Source organism: Fringilla coelebs, assembly GCF_963513975.1.
Source record: "Fringilla coelebs genome assembly, chromosome: 3".
Lineage (NCBI taxonomy): Eukaryota > Metazoa > Chordata > Aves > Passeriformes > Fringillidae > Fringilla > Fringilla coelebs.
Genome location: NC_140030.1, coordinates 22,478,743 through 22,498,895, shown reverse-complemented (window position 1 = coordinate 22,498,895; position 20,153 = coordinate 22,478,743). Strand labels below are relative to the sequence as shown.

The 20,153-nt window shown below is 34.5% G+C and overlaps 1 protein-coding gene across 1 annotated transcript in view; it reads left to right on the top strand.

Moving 5' to 3' along the window:
• The window catches only part of CSMD1 (CUB and Sushi multiple domains 1), a gene marked incomplete at both ends in the record, with an annotated part of 1,059,366 nt that overhangs the window by 866,454 nt on the left and 172,759 nt on the right, over positions 1-20,153 (top strand). The window contains 3 exons of the mRNA XM_084202054.1: positions 12,347-12,538; positions 16,932-17,058; positions 18,862-19,064. Of these exons, the coding sequence (XP_084058180.1) occupies positions 12,347-12,538; positions 16,932-17,058; positions 18,862-19,064 (522 nt within the window). The remainder of the gene's footprint in view (positions 1-12,346; positions 12,539-16,931; positions 17,059-18,861; positions 19,065-20,153) is intronic.

The window sequence follows — 20,153 nt, the reverse complement described above, 5'->3', positions numbered from 1 at the left end:
TACAAGAATTATGATATCCTGATTAATAACATGATGACATCAGTCTCTTCCCTCCTTCCTCCCTCAGAAAATTAAATTGCCTTCTGCTTCTAAAATTCTCAAACATTTACATAGTCTCCCCATTGCCCCACATCCTCAAAACTTTGTATGACCAAAAAATAATTGGTCTTATAACAGTTTTTATAATTGAGGTTGGTTTTCATTTTTAATTTAAAGATGTGTATGAAGCTGCTACTCTGATAAACAGAGTAGGTGCCAAATATTTTTTTTATCTCTAAGGCAGAAACAATGGAAACCATTTTATTAGGTGAATATAAGCACTGCATTAACCTTCTCTTTGAAAAATTATGTTAACCCATGCTTTGTAGATGGAAATGCTAGCATGGTGATGTTTTGCATTTTTCCCATCTCAGAAAAATCTTACCAGATTTTTTTGGGTACAGATCTTTAGCCATTTAGACTTATGTGAGAAAATGCTACCCTATAAATGAGGACTCCAAAATACTTTTTCTCAACAGGCCTGGATTAGGATGGAGGTGACCAGTTTGTCCATCTGTATTGGGTTTGAATGGGATGGAGTTAATTTTCTTCAGTTAAGAAAACATTGAGTTAATTCTTCTTTCAGAAAGATTTTCTTCACTGAGAGGGTTGTCAAGAATTGGAGGGGGCTATGCAGGGAGGTGGTGTAGTTATCGTCCCTTGAAGTGTTCAAGAAACAGCTGGACTTGGCATTAATGCTATGGTTTAGTTGAGATGGTGATATTTGGTCTAAGGTTGGACTTATGATCTTGGAAATCTTTTCCAACTTTAGTAATTCCATGATTCTATGATTCTTCAGCTAATGCTGAGCAGTGCTTCACAGTGTTAGGACCTTCTCTAGGGTTACTTGCTCTGACATGCCAGCAGGTAGGCTCAGCATGGGCAAGAAGGTGGGAGGGGACACAGATGACCTGAATTGAATGGTGACACAAGTCATGTCATGTCATGTCATGTCATGTCATGTCATGTCATGTCATGTCATGTCATGTCATGCTTAGCAATTAAAGTCTAGGGAAGTGTTTCTGAAGTAGCTGTTGCTAAGGGTCTGACTAGGTATCTGTCTGCTGTTGATATGTGATTGGGTTTGTGTCACTCGTTTGGGTTTGGGGTATTTGGAGTTTTTGCTTTGTTTTGTTTTCACTAATTAAACTGTCTTTATCTTGACTGATTCCTTTTCTCGCTTTTGTCTTCCTAATTCTCTTCAGATTCCACTATTGGGAATGGTGGGAGCAGCTGGGTGGGGGCTTATCTGCCAGCTGGGGTAAACCCACCAATATCCTGTGTCTTGTGGGTAGCCTGAGAAAGTGAGGATGAAACTGCTTGGGTACAATAGCAGGGATGTAAAAATCTAATGTAGAGAGGAGGAAAAAAAGAGATAAAGAAGGGAATAGATAGATATGTTGGGAGCTTGAAATAAATGAAGCTGCAATATCAAATCAGGAAGTCCTGAGGAGTACAGAAGGCAAGAAATGCACCACAGGGTATGGGGAAAGGTGATTTTTGGGACTAAAAGGCTAGGATAGGAGAGGAAGATTGCCAGAGGGGATGGATGAGAAATAGAGCAAGTATATGAAGTGGAGAACTCAGACAGCATTGGTAAAAAGGAGGGTGCAAAAATGAAACTGAGAAGAGGAAGAAACACATGAGATAGAACAGTAGTACCATGCTGGGTTAGGAGTACAGGCCGAATAGTCCATGATTATTAAATTGTGTTCTTCAAAAATACTTGGATTGAAAACTATGATTTTGTTTGAATTAAAATAGGTGTATTGCAAATATACACCAACTAAATGAATAACTTTTTTTAAAGTGCCCTGAAAAATTAAAAAGAAAAATATTTCATTTCTAAATTTACATAAATTGACATGTTTAAGTCTCTGAATTACCCCTCTGGGCATAGGGTTAAAAAGAAGGAAGGTGTTAACTATTTCTCATTTTCAATTAGGAAAAAAAGGTTTGATATGTAGTTGGTATCAAACATGTGGAAAAGGTAATTTGTTAAAGGTTATTGTGATTTGGTTCTGAAAATTACTAGTTAAAGGTCTCCTGACTTTTCTGTGTATGGTTCAGAGATTCTTATCTTCTCAAAACCACTGGGTTTTCCCAGTTTTGTAATTCACATCTATTATCAAGAAAAGGGCTGCTTTTTAAAATCTCTTTTTATAAACTTTAAAATGCAGTTAAGCTTTGCAGGTGAGAGAGAGCGGCTAGCAGAGATCACTTTAGGTGTCCATATGCATATGGTGTTTTACATTTATATTAAAATTCTGTCTTTAGAGTATGAAAATAAGATGTATCACTGATGCCAATTCAGGTAGGCTTCTTTAGTGTATTTTTTTTTCTCATCTGCTGATGTATTCATCATAGCTTAATGTGACTGAAATTTGCAAGCAGATTCCAGATAAATTCATAATCTCGGGAGTGATGGCTTAAAGATTATGTTTCTTTAATAACAAACAAGTGATTATATTTGTAGCATTATTACTGAGGCTTTAGTGGGAACAGAATCCATGAATTTGTCAAGGTAGTGGTTTGAACGACCGAACTTCATTACCTTCTTTGCCACCTCAACATATTTTTTTTTCTATCACATTTTAAAAAGAATCTTTTCCTATGAAGCCGTTATAGACGTTGTCATTATATGTATGTGCAGCTGGATTTAACGAGTTTTAGATGGGATTTGTTCCAAAATTTTGCTCATTTCCTCTGTTTTTCACAAAAAGACTCCTGTTTATTTGCAGTGAATCATTTCCTCTTCTCCGAGTTTTAGATGAGTAGACACTAGAGTTACTGTTAATTTATTCTCACGGCTATAATTACTAGAATTTTCCCATGAGCAAGGATTCCGGCCTGAAAACTTAGAACACTTGAACAGAACTGCCAATATCTCATTGTTCTTTAATACAACCTTCTTGCCTACGTTGGCCTCATGTTGAATGAAAAATGACAATTTCCCATTTGGAATTATTGGCTCAACCCTATCTGCTGAGAAAGGGAGACTGAAAAGCAATTTTTTAGGTCAGGTAGATGACCAGCACCTAGAAACTTAGGATGGATGGAGTAATCCTTCTTGCAAGCTCCTTCTTGCTGCAATTCAAGTGTAAGATCTGTTAGGTGCATTATTGTTGATTTTCTGTTCATTTTAACTTGTGGGAGCTCTGAGATCAAAGTTAAATCTTAACTTTCTTCTGACTGACTCTTTTCCCTTTCTAATAAAATGAATTTTCAAGCAAAATCTGGAATTGTAAAGGGATTTAAAAATCTAAACTTTGTAAAGATTTTAACAGTTTAAATGAAGAATGTGAGTTTTTCTCCATTCCTTTATTATATTAAGGAACTGTTTACATTTCAACAAATTAAGATTGGTGACCTCAAACCTAGTCATATTTTATAACTGAAGATTAGCAATAAATAGGAAAGAGATTTTTTTTAGATTTTTTTTCAGCTAAACTATGTTTTTTAATGTTTCTAAGTATTTAAAGCATTAAGAGAGTTATTTCATAATAAAATTAGGATTATTCCTTCAAAGGTTTATGCATATTAAAATCAGCCTGCCAAAATTATGCATACATGATATATGGGCAGAATTAGAGATACGTGTAAAGAGAAGACTATTTTCAACAAAGATAGTTAAAAATGAATGCTATAAACCTGTTTATTTCTATTCCTTCTGTTTCCATAAAGTTTCTAGATGGGAAGAGCTGCTTGAAACGTGTACGATGAAAGGTAGACAAGATTTATGTGTTTCTTGTTACTCAGTTCTTTGGTGCATTGAGAAGTTAATTTTCAGTTCTGAGCACAATACCGCTCACCAGAATAACAGATGATGTGTGCAGGTGGTTCACTTGTCAGTGTGTGAAGGAGTAAACACAATTGGAGATGAAGGGGTTTTTTTTAACTTTTGGTCCTATTTGTGCCATACTGCTTTTTATAAGCTTGTAAAATGCTTTTTCCATTTTTAATCCATTCTTTACATTCATGGTGACTTCATTCTTCTAAGGATTTTAGAAAAGACTGTGAGGAAATGAAGGAATTTGCAAACACTCAACTATTTGGTGTGTGTTAAGTCAAAGTATCTTGCACTGTATAACACAGGGGAAAAAAAACTTATTCTTCTTCTTTTCTTTCCCCTCTCCCAGAAAAAGGATAAGACCAGTCTCTTCTAACAAGCCACCTACAGAATATTTTTAAGTAGTGGCTGTATCAGTCATGTCCCCACTGATTATAAAATAGGATTTAGACATGGAAATCCGGAAGATATCTTTCCATAGATACTTGAAGTTAGAGTTCTTAAACACACATGGAATTTCACCTTTAATCCCTGCTTCTTATATGGAGTATAAATTGGGATTAATTATTCACCTGCTTGCTGATTGCAAAGTTCATTTGTATGCTTTCTATATACGCACAGCAGTCATCTTGCTGCAGGCACATATATTTGCATACCCATCTCTCTTAAGTATTGTTATTTATGTATTGTCTCTCAATAAAATAATAAAACCTGTCTTCTGCTACCTGGCTACCCATATTTAACTTGCTTCATGAATTTGCAAATTTTTATTTATATAAGGGGACACTGAGAAAGGGAGAACAAAATGCTTGAACAGATAAATGGACAAAAAGAACCGGGTTTGAAATGGGTGGGGAAAGGCCTGAGAACTTTTTGCAACATATTTATAACAGAAGAAAATTACAGAAAAAAATTATTTTAATTTTATATTCAAAATACCTGTTATTAATAACACGTCCTAAGGTCTCTATTTTGCATATTTTGCATGTTTAAGTGATGTTTTTATGTTTTGCCCATGTTAAGAAGAATTGCTGAAATTTCTATTAGAAAGTATTATCCATTTAATGACTCTTTCATCCAAATAGTCAAAGTTAACTGCAAATTGATTGCAAATCTTTTGAGAAATTAAAAGTGTATTTCTGTTTCCAAAGGATATAAAGCAGTAGTTTCTGGTACCTTACTATTAGCCACATTATCCAAACACACTTCTTTCCATAGATTTTTCTATCATTCTAATTAGGTAGAGATTTTGTAATTGGCTATTTTTCCAGTACATATTTTTTCCCTACAGCTGTAGGTTTCAGGACAGAGTTGCACATAAGTGGTTCAGAGATAAAATGAAAATGCCAAAAACTCATATTTTGAATTGAATATATTTAATTAAATATGTTATGTTATGTTATGGATGTCTAGGATGCAACAACTGCAGAATGAGTATTTGTTCACTTTACATGCATTTAGAAATCCATTATATACACTGAACATTAACTCAAGTACTATTTCATACTTTTAATTACTCTTTAATAGTTCAAAAAGATTCTGTGTTAAACGTATATACTACATTTATGAGCTTAAATTAGTTCAGATTTAGGCAACTGTGGAAGAGTCACTGGTGCTTCCAATGTTTTCATAGTACCATTATTTTATAATAAAACATGTTAATGTTTTGTGTACTGAAATAGGATTTTTATATGCACTTATCCTTCTTTTGAAGTCATCCTGAAATCTTTTGGTTCATCACTTTAAGAAGCTGGATATAGGTTATACATTCTTTGTGTGTCCCATCTTCCATGGCAAGCAGAAAAGACAGTGCCTTTTCACAATGGGTATGTACAGAGCCCACCCACCCTATACTTAGATTATAGTAAGTGATATAATTATTAGAGATTATCAAAGAGTACTTGGCATTCATTTGGTGTTTAATATATAAGCTGCAAACCCCTTTTTTAATTCAAAATAATTAACACCCTATGACTTGTCTGGTGAAATTTTCTTAGCAATTAATGATATTTTTGTTGCAATAGTTTTTCCTTACCTTTAACAAACAGTAATATTATCAGGAAATTTATGAGTATATATACTTATTCATCCAAGCTAAGATTATTGATACTGTTGATCTACACCTACATGCTATAATTTTTATGTTTTAAGGACATGTTCATCTTTAGACTAGACGTCTAAAGTCTTGAAAATAACCAAGCTGGCATTTCTTTAAAAATGTCTTTACAGGTTTTTCTGGAGGCTTTCTATGTAGAGTTATTACTATGAAGTAGCAGAGTTCAGGGTAAAAGAAACTAGTTCATGCTTTTAAATTTATAAGAAGAAATATTTATTGACAGTTGTGTTCTGGAATCATATCTGAAGCCAAGGTTCCATAGTCTCAAAAGTGAATTGATGAAGCATCAAGATGCCCAGCAGTCCAAATCTGATCTGAATCTGGCTCAAACACATGATTGAATTCCTGTAAAATTAATGAGTGCATACAGAAGAAAACTTGTACACCTCTTGTGCTTTTATGGCAGTTTTATATATGATTCGGAATAAAGTCAGCATGGCATTGACAAGCAATAATGAATTCAACATAGCTGTAAATAAAGTTAAAATGTCAAAAGCAGTTGAACAAATTTGCACCATAGGACCACAATATATGATATTACATTTATTTTATTGCAGTTCAAGTATTTCTTCTTTTTAAAAACTGTTATCTTCTATCTCCATAAGCGCAGTTTTAATTGACAGAGAAAATTTAAATTAAATTGAAAGAAAAAAAGAGGAAGAAATAAGGCCCTGCAACCTAATTTCTTGACTTGTATTCTGATCACTGATAACAGTGTGCTCATAAGTTGTACTAAATCAATCCTAATGTAACATGCATCACTGTACCTCTCTGTAGGAAGTAAAAATTGGATATTAGCTCACAATTCAGTGTCTTTGTTTATTTTGTCCATTCATAGACATGTCTTAGTGGTGAACTCAAGGTTAGAGTCAGAAATTAGGGATCAGGTACCTAAAGGTTGCTTTTAGGTGCATACTTTTTCATGTGTCTGGCTTTAGGAGAGTGATTGTTTTAAAATGCCTTAGTACTTCTTCTAGTAGGAAATTACTTGGTTTAGATTACTTATTTTTCAAATAGCTACTGGAAGTTTACATGCAGTGTAAATGCACATGTATATATAGTAAGTAAATGGTATTCTTCCTTTCAAAGTGAGCGAAGGCAACATTTGTAAATACCTCAGGATGTTGTTAACTTCTTTTATAAGTACATTCTGCAGTACAGAATCCCTGAAAATTTCCCTTGGAGACACAAAATTAACACTCTGTTCTTTGTATTGACAATAGGCTTTGGAGGGTAAAAACTTGAAGCTGAACTGAGAGTTAGTTATGCTTCATGGATGCACATAGCATATTACACCCACTAATGGACAGAAAAGCTAGTCCAAGCAAAAAACACAAGTGTCCATAGTATGGACATCAAATCTGCAGCTTCATTGCTTTGCTGCCCAGATTTGCTTTTATTATACTGTATGGCTTACTAATGTAGCTAATACCACAGTGCCCATCATAATTAAACTGAGCTGAAAAAAAAGTTGTAATAGTCTACATATATTTACAGATATGTCAATGATTTTTATCCTGACAAATGGTATTTCTATATTCCAGATTATTTACATTAAATGGGACAGAATAAATCCCATTTAATAGTGCCAGGAAGTTGCAGCCAATCATCAAGATGTATTCTGGTTGGTTTGGTTTTAATTTAACATGCTTTTATGCATTCATTGTTCTGAAAATCCTATAATGAAACTAAAGAATAAGATAATTGGCAGCAATTTGCCAATACAATAATCTTTCTCAGCAGTAAGAACCTTGGCAGAATTTCTCTGATGCTGGCTTGCTGCAATGTCAGGTAAACTCAAGTACTGTGATTGCGTGGAACTCATGGCCATATTCCCCTGCTGTAAAACTTCATAGCATCTACTTTAACACTGAAGTTCTGTTGCAACATTTCTACAAGGATATTTCACAAAAATATGATCCTTTATGATAAACTACTCCAGATTTACAAGAGCATCGAGGAAAAAAAGGAAATAAATGCTCTGGGTTTTGTGTATAGAGGAAGGGGAAGAAACTGGGGAAGAAGAGCACGGGGCAAGATACTGCTTTGTTTGCACATAATGAACAGCACCTACATGCATGTGAAATAGCCCAATTTTTAATATGTCTACTGATAAACAATGGTCATCTTGCTGGTGGAGAAATGTAGTGAACATGGAACTGCAAATTATGTACTGTAATTCTTATAGTTTTCCTAGAGTAGTCAACGTGCCATATTAAAAATTTGGCAAAATGCCAGCAATTAGTTTGTTGGAGGTTTTTGAAGGGATTGTTCTTGAAATACAAAAAAGTTTGAAACCCAAAAAAAAAAAGGGATGATTGTCAAACAATCTTAAGAGTACTGCTGAATTCTTCATGAATTATTAATACCTAGAAAGTAAAACCAAGGTGGCGTTTCAATAGAAATGTCTGAATAATAAACCAACAAATACTGAAGGGTCTAATGTCTCAAGTACATTTAAATTTAGGTTTGTTTTTTTTTCTTCCAGTTAGATATTTTTATTTGCATGTTATTTTTTAATTTATAGTTTGTGAAATAGGAAATTAATTGTAGGACATTGTAGGAAATAGGAAATTGTAGGAAATAGGAAATTGTAGCACTTAACGCAATAACTTGTTATGTTCTCTACAATCATCTTATCTGACACTTCACCCCAAATAATTATTTGATTTTGGTTTATAATGAACTGGCAGAAAACAGAGACTCTCCTGTTGCTCTTACAGTCTTAAAATGTTAAATACAGTCTTAAAAATGTTAAAAATAGGATTTTAAAAGGATGTAAAAAATCACTGTATTTCTGGAAGACAATGTTCTTTGACATATGTACAGGCTGAGAAATTCCTGCATGTGCCACTGTGTAGCAGAGTGTTTTTAACAAAGCTGTGTTTTCCTATTTAGTGAAGATGACTGTATCCTAGAAGCCCTAGGAGTCCTAGAAGACTAGGAAGGCTGGTTCATCCAAAAGCTCATTTCATTTCTCCCAAATGTGTCTGTTGATCTAATAAAAGATACCACCTCTCAGTGAAACCTTGTCTTCTTTATGTGGCACAAGGTATTGGAGAATTAATCTCTCTAACTATATATCAGTGTTATGGAAAGTTTTTTCATGAGACACAAGTAAATTCTTTATTCAGGGGGGTTTCATCTGTCAGTCACATGCCAGTGCATTTGATAACCAAATGTTGCACCTAATAGAGAATGAGAAAGTGTCCAAGAGCAGTGGCAGAGAAATAGTGTTACAGTGACTCATGCTGTCAAATCAGCTGTAAAATATAATGCTATCTATCAAAAAATATAATGCTATCTATCTATTTTCAGGGTTTTACATAAATGTCTCTGTATGTTTAATAAGGAGATTAAAATAATGAAATATAGCTGTCTTGTGAAGTTCAGCTCATCTGAATGACCAAATTGCCGTGATTTTTTTATAGTGTGTGAAGAGAAATAGACCTTTTTAGAATTGTCCAGTCCATCCAATCTACTTTTTTCTTCCTTAGGATGTGATTAATCATACCTCCTAAGATACTTTTAACTCTAAAAGACAGAAAACTGTTTAGATATGACTGTTTATATAATCATTGTTGGGAGCCAGTAAAATAATAAAATAATAACTGCCTTTTTTTTGTTTTACACAGAAGGAAATTGCAGGGACATGCAAATATTCACATGGAAACAATTTTTTTGCAAGGGAATAATGATAAATCTCTAGAATCCTTTTGTGTTGTGTGTGATTGTAGATAACTGCATCTGACATAAAGACTACAGCTCTGCTAGTAAACTAAGCATTGGCAGGGCATGATATGGGAAAGTGATTCTTTAGACTGACAAAATGTTAGAGTAAATGCTAACTTGCCCCTATCTTGCTGCCTTCTGTCTAGAACTTTCCCAAACAATCTCAGGCTTAATACAGTAGGCAGAGAGCTGATTTCCCAGGAAGGACTTATAAACAGCTATGCTCTTTTAAAGGATAACTGAATTTAAGAGTGCATGACTTTGGTCAGACTATTGTCATTGTTCCTGAGGCCTGATGTTTCTCTAGATATTAGCACAGATAGAGATGCAGTGTCTATGTGATAGAAAAGCATTCAGTTCTGGCCTACTATATAAAGAAAGAGTGTGGGCTCAGTTAAAAATAAAGGTAGAAAATATATGTCTGTAGGGGCTTATTGAGCTGACTGATCTTAACACCTGGGGGTAGATTGGGTTCCAGAAATTTATATTTTTCTACTGAAAATCAAAGTGGCCTAGACTAGTTTAAAGTTAGCCTTCTAATTTTCAGAATCCTGAGTTATAACAGGTAAATCCCAGCCATTGTGCCCAGTTAATGAACAAAGAAAGCTATTTTGTGTTTTCAGTGATGTCAGTTGATGGATATCTTTAGCATCTCTACAGGAAGAAAATCTCCCTAGACTCCTTGCAGATTTTTTTCAGCTGCGGCTGATCTCACTGCTAGGAGAAAGGCAACAAGAAAAATATGATATCAACTCTAGCTTGTGTATTTGTAAAATAATTAAAGGTTGTCTGTAGGTTTGTTATTTACTACTTAGTGAAGGACCTCACAGAATCATAGAATGGTTTAGGTCTGGAGGGACCTTAAAGACCATCTAGTTCCAACCCTCCTGCCATTGTGTGAGAGCCTGGAATAATTACTGGCTTGAAGCATTCAGAGGTGTGCAGGGGTATGTGGGTGTGTGGGTGTGTGGATGTGTGTGTGGAAAGGGGCAGCCTAGGTGTTGCTCTGATGAGGTGATGAACTGCCCCTCACACCCCACCCTTCCCCCAGCTGCATCCCAGCCCTGCAGTGGCTGCCACTCCCAGGCAATGCTCCACACCTACCTCTGGAGCCTCTAACCCAGCTCCTAAGTGGCCAAATTACTGCAAGCCCTACCTAGGGAAGGGCCCAGGAAAAGCCAAAGGGTACTTAAAGCAAGACACAAGGCAAGCACATTTGACCCTGCCTCCTCTTGGAACTTCTATCAGCTGGACACCACTGGAAACAGGAGTGATGGCTATGTTTGTTCTTTTCTACACCTTTTTTGTCTTTCCTTTTCTCTCCTAATTACCTCATCTTGGGATTTTGAGTAATGTTTTGAGAAATTTAAAATCGATGAGGCTTGGAATTTGCTTGGAATTTGAATGGGCCACGTGAGTGCTTTGAGAAGTGTTTGTTTCATGTTGATTGAATGCTGCCCAAAACCTTTTGCCAAAGTTCTCTGATTTTCTGAAGGTGCCAGTAATAGCTTTTTTTGTTATTTTGACCTCTTGGGTATCTTGTTATTATTTCTCCCATGCATCTACTTCAGAGTACATGAACAACTGTAAACCATTTTGAAAGTCTCAAAAATCAGATTTCTTGGGCCTTACACATGGGCAAGAACACCTTCTACTGGAACTGGTTGTTCAAAGCTGCATCCAGCATGGCCTTGAACACTTCCAGGGAAGGGGTATCCACAGCTTCCCTGAGCAACCTCATATAGACAATGCACTGAAAACAGAAAACTTAAGACCAACAGCCTGATTCATAACCTCTTATATAAGCTGTTTAGAAAAATAAGGAGACCAAAATGGAAAATATTTGTGGAGTCAAAATTACTTCTTTGGTTTGGGAACATGGCAGCAATAATGAAGAATCCACCATGAAGAAGAATTTGGAGTTAAAAAAGATGAATTTGGAACCACTCTTTATATTGTTCCAGGAACAGGAACTGAAGGCAAAAAGAAGAGATATAGAATACATCTTTATATTTTAGCAGTCCTGTATGAAGACAATCAAGAGAGTAATGCATAAAATGTGGAAAGAGTTGTAGGTGCTCAGAGCAGATCTGCTTGTTCCATGGATCACAGAGGGAGGTATTTATCCCACTCAGCATGTTAATACACCAGAAAGGAGAATGCAAATTGAAAATGAGTGTGGGAATACTTCCTTTCAGCAGAGTTTAAACTGAAGCCATGCTATCCTGAGACTAGGATGGATGAAGTAGCCCTTGCACATAACTGTGGTCTCTTGATGTCATTATGGAGATTAGGTGAGGAGGTGAAGCTGCTACCTTGTGCCATTACCAGGATCAATATTTCCTTCCCACTGAATAAAAGAAAATGAAATATAGAAGTGGTTTAAATTAATTAATCTGTCACCAACCCATTTTAGAATAATATAGATAAGATGCTTTCTTCAATAAGCAAATGTCATAATCAAATATCAAGTTAATAATTAGTTCCTAGTCTTTCAGTTTCTGACTTACCCAAATTATATACTATTTATCTTTGGTCACTGTGAATACATCTAATGTCATTGACTTGTGAGAATATAATTTGCATCAGAATCAGATTCATTGCTATTATGTGTTATTTGGTATTTATATCTCCATGTCTTTTTTTTCTTTCCCCATTTCTGTTTGCAGGTTTTGACCTAGTAAAGTGTGAAGATCCTGGCATACCAAATTATGGTTACAAGATACGAGATGAAGGACATTTTATAGACACTGTCATTTTATACAGCTGTAATCCTGGCTATACTATGCATGGTAGTAGTATTATGACCTGCTTAAGTGGAGATCGAAGAGTTTGGGACAAACCTTTACCTACTTGCATAGGTAATACAGATTGTGACAGTGTTCTGGTATGACTGGTCTGGTGGTTCAAGGAAAAAAAAACAAATATTCTGTCTTTCTATATTTCATGAGATGATAATGGTACAAATATATTTTAAATTTCAAGTAAAGATTTAATATGGATATGGAAGTTTAACGTCTCTAAAAAAGGTGGCTTGCTGTTAACAGTTATGAAACTCCTGGAAAAAACCTTTTTTCTATGGAGCAGCCTTTGATGGAAGACTGCTGTTCCAATGAAGCCCTGGGTCACTGAGTCTGATATACTATCACAGGCAGTAGTATTGCCTAAGCACTTCATAAACTAAGAAAGCCCCATCATAAAGCAAATAGGGTGTGTGGGCTTTTTTCCCTTACCTATTTTCATCAGATATTTCAGCATTTCATTCTTATGAACTTTTTTCCTAAGTTTCATCACACGTTGCTGTATTTTTTTTATCCGTGTGCTCTGGAGTCCTTGTTGCCGTGCCAAGATGCCCCATCTGTCAAAGCCTTGAGGTAGACCTTCCTGGAAATGTCAGGTCTTCAAGTGCCTAAAACTTTGTTTCATTACAACCAATGTAAATGTTAAACAGAGAATTACTAGCCAACATGCAGAATAACTGAACAACACTATAGCTGTTATCCATTGTACCTTTAATAGGAGTTTGCATCCTCTAGTTTTGCTTTCCAGTCCAGCAACTTCCTGACTTCAGGAAGTGACTTCCTGACTTCAATTTTCACATGGAGTTCCCATGAGTCTTTCCTTCTGTGTGTCTTCTGATACTTAGTTTTTGCCCCTGCTGCCTGCTGCTGGCAGGTCACCAACTGTTTTCAGCACTCACCTCACCTACAGGATCTTTGCTTGTTGCCTTTCTCTCATTTTGGGGGCTACATTCTCCATTCCAGGACCTCTTTCCTGCTGAACACATTCACAAACCTGCAGTCTACAAAAGAGCAAGCCCCCTTCCTTTCAAACATTCAGCTTAAGCTGAAGGTAAATGCCAGAAAAACATCAGTGAAGGACATTTCTGCTGTCTTAGTAGAGGTTATTTTCCCCACTTGATTCTAGAATTTTATCTTTACATTTTCTTCTATATATATGAGAGGTCAAAACAACTATCCAGTTTTGATTTAAAAACTTTTCCAGGCTCTTCATGCATTCAAGTCCTCATGCTCTTCAGTTTAATTGGTTAGCTTCCTTTTCCTCCAAGTTTGCCCTTTTGTAGAGAAGACCCATAATTAGTCCTACCTTTGCCTATTTCTCCATGTAATTTAAATGAAATAATTTCTCTAAGGTAATTTTCTGCAATATTTCTTTGTGCCTGTGTTTGCTACCAAGACTTAGAATCAGCTCTAAAATACTTGTTTGTTTCAAGTCCATTAGGTGAATAAATCCAACCATCTACCTATTTCCTTTTCTTTGTATGATGATTTGTCTTCTAATCTATATGTGGGATGTTAAAATTTTTAACATATAACAATAGAAATAGTTCTAATTTTAAAAAAAAGCTCTATATTCCAATCTGATCTGGAGGAAGCTAGGGAAGCCAGGATCAAGCAAATCTAAAGAAAATTGCCATCTTTGCTCCAGTAGAACAGCTTTCATGGCCCTTCTTCAAAATACTTTTTGACCAATATGTTAGTTTTTTCACTCTGACTTTAATTAGATTATTAGTGTATTTCTACTATGTAGGGCTCCTTCTAGTCATGTATTTCCACCTGTATTTCCAGTGTCTTCATACCAATATGCTTTTAAGATTCTATATTTCACTCAAGATTTTCATTCTATCTTTTTTCTTCTTTTTTTTGTCTTTGCACTTTGATTTTGTACCTTGCATTACTAGATTTGGTTTCTGTATTTTATTTCCAATATTTTGAAATAATTTGTTCCAGAATATCTTGAGAATCTTATTTCATCTCTAAGTGAAATTATGTCCCTCAATCAATAGAATAATCAGTTTTATTTTGGTTTTCTCAGAGAGATTTTGGTCTTTTTTTCTGTCTGTTCAACCAAAAGGTATCTTTCTATGTGCATTCATCTCTCTACATATATTTTTCATTACTGTCCTTCTTCCTCTCCTTAAAACAAAATTTTGGGATTGCATAAATTCTGTATAAACTACTTTACTTTTCTAATTTAAATATCTTCTGAACCATTAATTAGTACCCCAAGAAATCAAATGTTCACTGTTCTGTCCTAAAATCTTCTAAAAGTGCTTTCTTCTAAACACTCTTTTACAGTCTGTAATCTTCATTAAATTACGGGGAGTGTTTATTGTTCTGTGCACAGGAAATCTTGCCATGAAGATCCCTGAAAACTCAGTTATATACCTGCAGATTATTTCAGTCTTGCTTCCCTTTCCCTATAGACTTGTAAGATCTATTCTTCCATCAGTTTTATCTTATGTTATCACAGTTTTATCTTTTTCTACTTTTATTTGAATGCTTTGTTTTTCTTCCTTATTCTGAAGCTGTCATGAAGTTCCAAACATCACTTCCTTCTTAGAAACATTTTCTAAAAATCTTTGTTTGTGGAGATGCATTACTTTTTCTTGTAGATTAGGTCAGCTTTTCATATTTGTTGTTCTCTTTGGTGACACTTATATTCTTCTTTGTATTCACTATCATTTCAGTCTCATTCACAAAAAAATCAAGCACATGCATAGACATCTTCCCCACTTTCTACTTTTAGTAATTTGTAGCGCTAAGCTGTTATATTGGTCTTAGCATTCATTTTCATTTTTTCTATGTTCTAAACCTTAATGAAGAAAGCCAGTGAATTATTTTAATTCCTCCTCTAGAAGCTTCCAGAAACATTGAAGTCACTTCCATTAGTTATAGTATAAGTATTTATATAATATATTCTTTGAGGTGCTGATTTTACAGTGTGCTCATTTATGAATATTGGAATATAAATTTTTTGAATTATTTTTATAATTACTTATGAAAGTTTACTTTTGAACTGCTCCTAAAATGGATTTCTTAAAAATATATTAAATACATGATGCATCATCTCAAATTTTATGATGTATTCTTTTCCTAAATGAGCCTTCTCAGATTTTAAATCAAGTATGTCAATTAGTTTGAGTTTAAATTTTGGGTTCACTGAGGTAAACTTAGTTCTTTGGTAAACACAGTACTGTATCAGTAATTTCTTGTCTGTAGTTATCTACCACAATGATTATTGCAATCCAAACTTTCTTGTATAATGGAAATTAATTGAAATCCTAGAAGAGGGTTACATGTGAAGAAATTTTGTACTTAAGTTTCTTTCTGCTGTGGTTCTTTATATAGCATGTAGTGTTTTGAGGCATCCAACCAGCAGGATAAATGAGTAAATCAGTCACCTTATTTCCTCTATGATAATTTTCCTTCACAGTAGCAACTTGGTTGTGAGCAGTGGCTTGGTGGCATGTACAAAGATTAATATTTGTTAGGAGTATTGCTGATAGATTATTTGGTCCAACTGACATGTTTTTTTTTCGTCATCTCTGTCTTACTATGCTTGCTGTACAGCTGTGCTTGAATGAATCCCCATGGCGAGTTTGTTTAATAACTCCTAAGGCAACACTATAAATGTAGTGGAAATTCAGGTACATGACTAAACTGAAGAATCACTGATCCTTTTTTAGTTCAGTGGCAATGACTCTTACACGTTCTCTTTCATTAGGAAGTGTCTTTACACTGGCCAGACAACAGCATGATGCCCTAAACAAGCAACATAAGAATAATTTGATTATGGATGCTTAGCATTGTCATTGGTCTCGCCACAAAAACAGCATTGATAGTAAAAGTGTTTTAAACCAGGTGCCACTATCAAATTGTAGCTTTCTGATTTACTCTCTTGATCTGCAAGCATATGGCATTTAAATTTTTAAATACTGAACGAAATTGCTAGGCAATACCTACTGCTTTTTTGTGTAATTAAACCTGAAGCTTCATAGAAGTAACTTGAAAGCATTACACTAAAATCATTTTGACATTACAGCAAAACAGAAAGCTATTTTAATTATAAAATTCAATGCTGCAAAGTTTGAATTCAGACAATCATTGTAAGAAAAGCTGAACATGTTAGATGGGAAATTTCTGAAACATTTATCTCTCTTGCTAATTCTAAAATTGTGCTTTTGTCGTCTCAGTACATATTGAACCTGTCAGGTCAGTTAAGTAACCTAATCACAGTTTTATGGTTTATTTCTTTATAAACAAGATAGGAGTGAGATAATTGTGTTCATTTTTAACTTATGTACATGTCCTGGTTGGTATGTGTGTCTATTACTTCAGAAGTATTAGGTCATTCTGTTAACTTTTTGGAAAACACAGAGATGTGTAATGGATGGGAAATGGAAGTGCCAGTTATTATGGTCTCATTAGAAATTTCCTCCTCACTTTGCAGCTGAGTGTGGTGGTCGAATTCATGCTGCTACATCGGGGCGCATTTTGTCCCCTGGTTACCCAGCACCATATGACAACAATCTTCATTGCACTTGGATTATTGAAGCAGATCCAGGAAAGACAATAAGGTACATGCTTAATTTCAATATTTATGGTGGAATTCAGTGTGTAATAAATTTTTAGCCATTCTCATATTTTTCTACACAAGCTCCTGGTTTTCACTGGCATAGTCACGGTATCCTTCTATAGGATGTTGCATCAATTTTCGAGATGTCTTGCCTGTTCAGGTGTAAAGTCCCTGGATATGGGGCAAAATAAGCAGCATTCAAGGCACATTTAAGTATTGCCTCACCCAAAAGCTGTCTTTTGCACCAGAACAACACTAAATTCCACAAACAAACGCCAGAATATGTTAATTAGTAGTATTAAACAGCTTACATAAGGGTGAACACGAACCTCAGGAATCTGCATAATAAAACAATTCTCACTAATCACAAGCAGAAAAAGAATGTTGCATTCCCTTATCCTCTCCACAAGACAGCTCTGCTAGCACAGCAAGACCATCAGTGCCAGGGCAAAGCACAGACCCATTATTTGAATTATTGTGTTCCCACAAATTCAGAAAAAAGAAGAGTTAATCACTGAAACCAACAAACTCTGTGACCTGCATGGGAACTTGGCACCTAGTCACTACTATAGCTATAGAACCTTCATACAAAACTATTGTTTATCTCAAGACCCACACTGGGCCCTGAAAAAGCATTTAGTGGGTTGACATTGTCCCTCCTCAGCAGGATGCAGTGGAGAGAAAATAACATGAAAAAATAAACTTGTGAAAATAAACTCAGTTTAATAAAACAAAAGCAAAAGTCCATGCATGTTAGCAGAAGAAAACAAAAGATTTATTCTCTACTTCCTATCAGTAGGTGATGGCCAGCCACCTCTTCAGAAGCAAGCCCTCAGGATGTGTTGCTCTGGAAGACAAATATAGACAAATCGCAAAATATTCTGATTTGAAAGGGACTCACAGGCAAAACAATATAATAAAAGACAAATTATTCAGTGGGAGGTTTTCCCCCTTTGTGGTTTTTTTTTTTTTTAATACTGTTTCACTAAGACAAATATTGAATTTACATCATCATGGGCTATTTCAATGCATCATTTTTTGTTTAAATAACAATTTTCAAATTAATGATTTCCAGTAAAGAACTAATAAGATGAAGAAATTCAACACACAACTATTTGAAACAAAAAAAAAGAGACATTTTGATATTTACCTATTAGAATTCTTCAACACTAAGAATGTAAACATTCAGGACTTAGAGGCGATGCAGATTTTTGACTTACAAGATAACATTCCTGAACACCCTAAGTATAATTCTTCACCTAAAGATAAATACAGATTATTTTATTATAATACAGTTTTATATTTTATGAATTTTAGCAAAAAGCCAATCTATTATATTTTTCCCTTTTTTTTTGTGTAGGAAAGGAAATGACATGCTGTCAGGACTTCTTGTGCTATGTGTTCTACTGTCCAGTAGCTGCTACATTTTTTAAAATTGCATATAATTCAAGCAAAACACCATTCTTGCTGTCCTCATTTGAATAAAAATACTAAATCTTTGATGAAATCATAGTTTGTGTACCTTAAAATATTTAACATAAAAATAAGATCATTTATAGACTTATAAGTCTTGAGGACTTATGCCCTGTAATAGCATTTTCTGTCATTCAGACATTTATAAAACAGAACTGCATGATTCTTACAAGATTAGCTTGTTCAACAAGAAAAAATAATAACTCTGATGGATTACCAGGTCTTTTTCAATCCTAAACATTTTAAAACTACAGTTTGGGAATTATTGCTTGGAGTTTCATGTAATTGTGTTTAACAAGTAATGCACAGTACTTTTACTTTTTCTTTGCAGTCTGCATTTTATTGTTTTTGATACTGAGGTTGCTCATGACATCTTGAAGGTATGGGATGGGCCTGTTGAGAGCAGCATACTTCTCAAAGAGTGGAGTGGCTCGGCTCTTCCAGAGGATATTCACAGCACTTTCAACTCATTAACTTTGCAATTTGACAGTGATTTCTTCATCAGCAAATCAGGCTTCTCCATTCAATTTTCAAGTATGTAAATATTTTTCTTCTCCCCAGTATAATAATTTCATATTTATATACATTATTCCTATACTTATTAATTCTTTCTCAACTCTTTTGCGACTTCCTCAGTCTTTAGAAGAATATAAATTATATTATTTTAATTATGTTATGTGTTTATGCAAATGGCTACAACTAGGGCAAATTTCTGGATTTACTTTGAATGTTTTTGGTTTTTTATTCCTTGTTTTCCACAGCAACTACATGCTTAGCGTTATCTAATTAGCTTTATTTAACAAGTCAAAATGGGTCTCTACATACAGAACTATTCTTCTGCACCAGTAATCTTAAATATTCCCACCAGTGTTACCTAACAATGTATTATATCATGTTTATTTTTTATGTTGGTTGGATTTTTGTTTCTCAAAACATTGGCTGCATGATTTTTATGACCTAAACATTCTTTGTATGATTAAGATAAAGAATACAAGACAGTTTACCATATTGAAAAACACTTAAAATTTACTATTAAACTAATAAAATTTATCTTTAGGTATAAAGTGAAAGCTTCTCTGTTTATAGAGATGGTATGATCCATATTGTACAAGTGATCAATATTTTAAAACTAGTTATGTGGAGTTTTTCTATGTTATTTTTACCTCAAGACAGGGGCTAGGACACAGGAGAATGTATCTTTATCTTTGAATCCTTATATGCCTAGATATAATGTATGTATTTCTCATCAAGACATAGGAAAATTATGAATTAATGTGTGGGAGTAGAAGTATTTACGCACATTAAACCATAGATGATGTCATTCAGAAACAAGGGGTCCTAATCAGCTTTCAGTCATTATTACTTGCCTGAAGATGTAAACTTGGGGTTTTCCTAGTATCTAAGTCTCTAATGCATTTTACATTTACCCAGTTATTTAATTTTCCTGTATTTTTCTGAATGCTGTATCTGCCTCCCCCAAAACACTTTTTCATCAGCCTCCAAAAAACTATTAAAAAATATGTAAAATGAATTAAAGACGAAGGGCAGAATAAATGTTTCTAAGGTTTCTCACCAGTATCCTATATAATATGCTGCTTTTAATTGGTTTTTTGAAAAAACAAG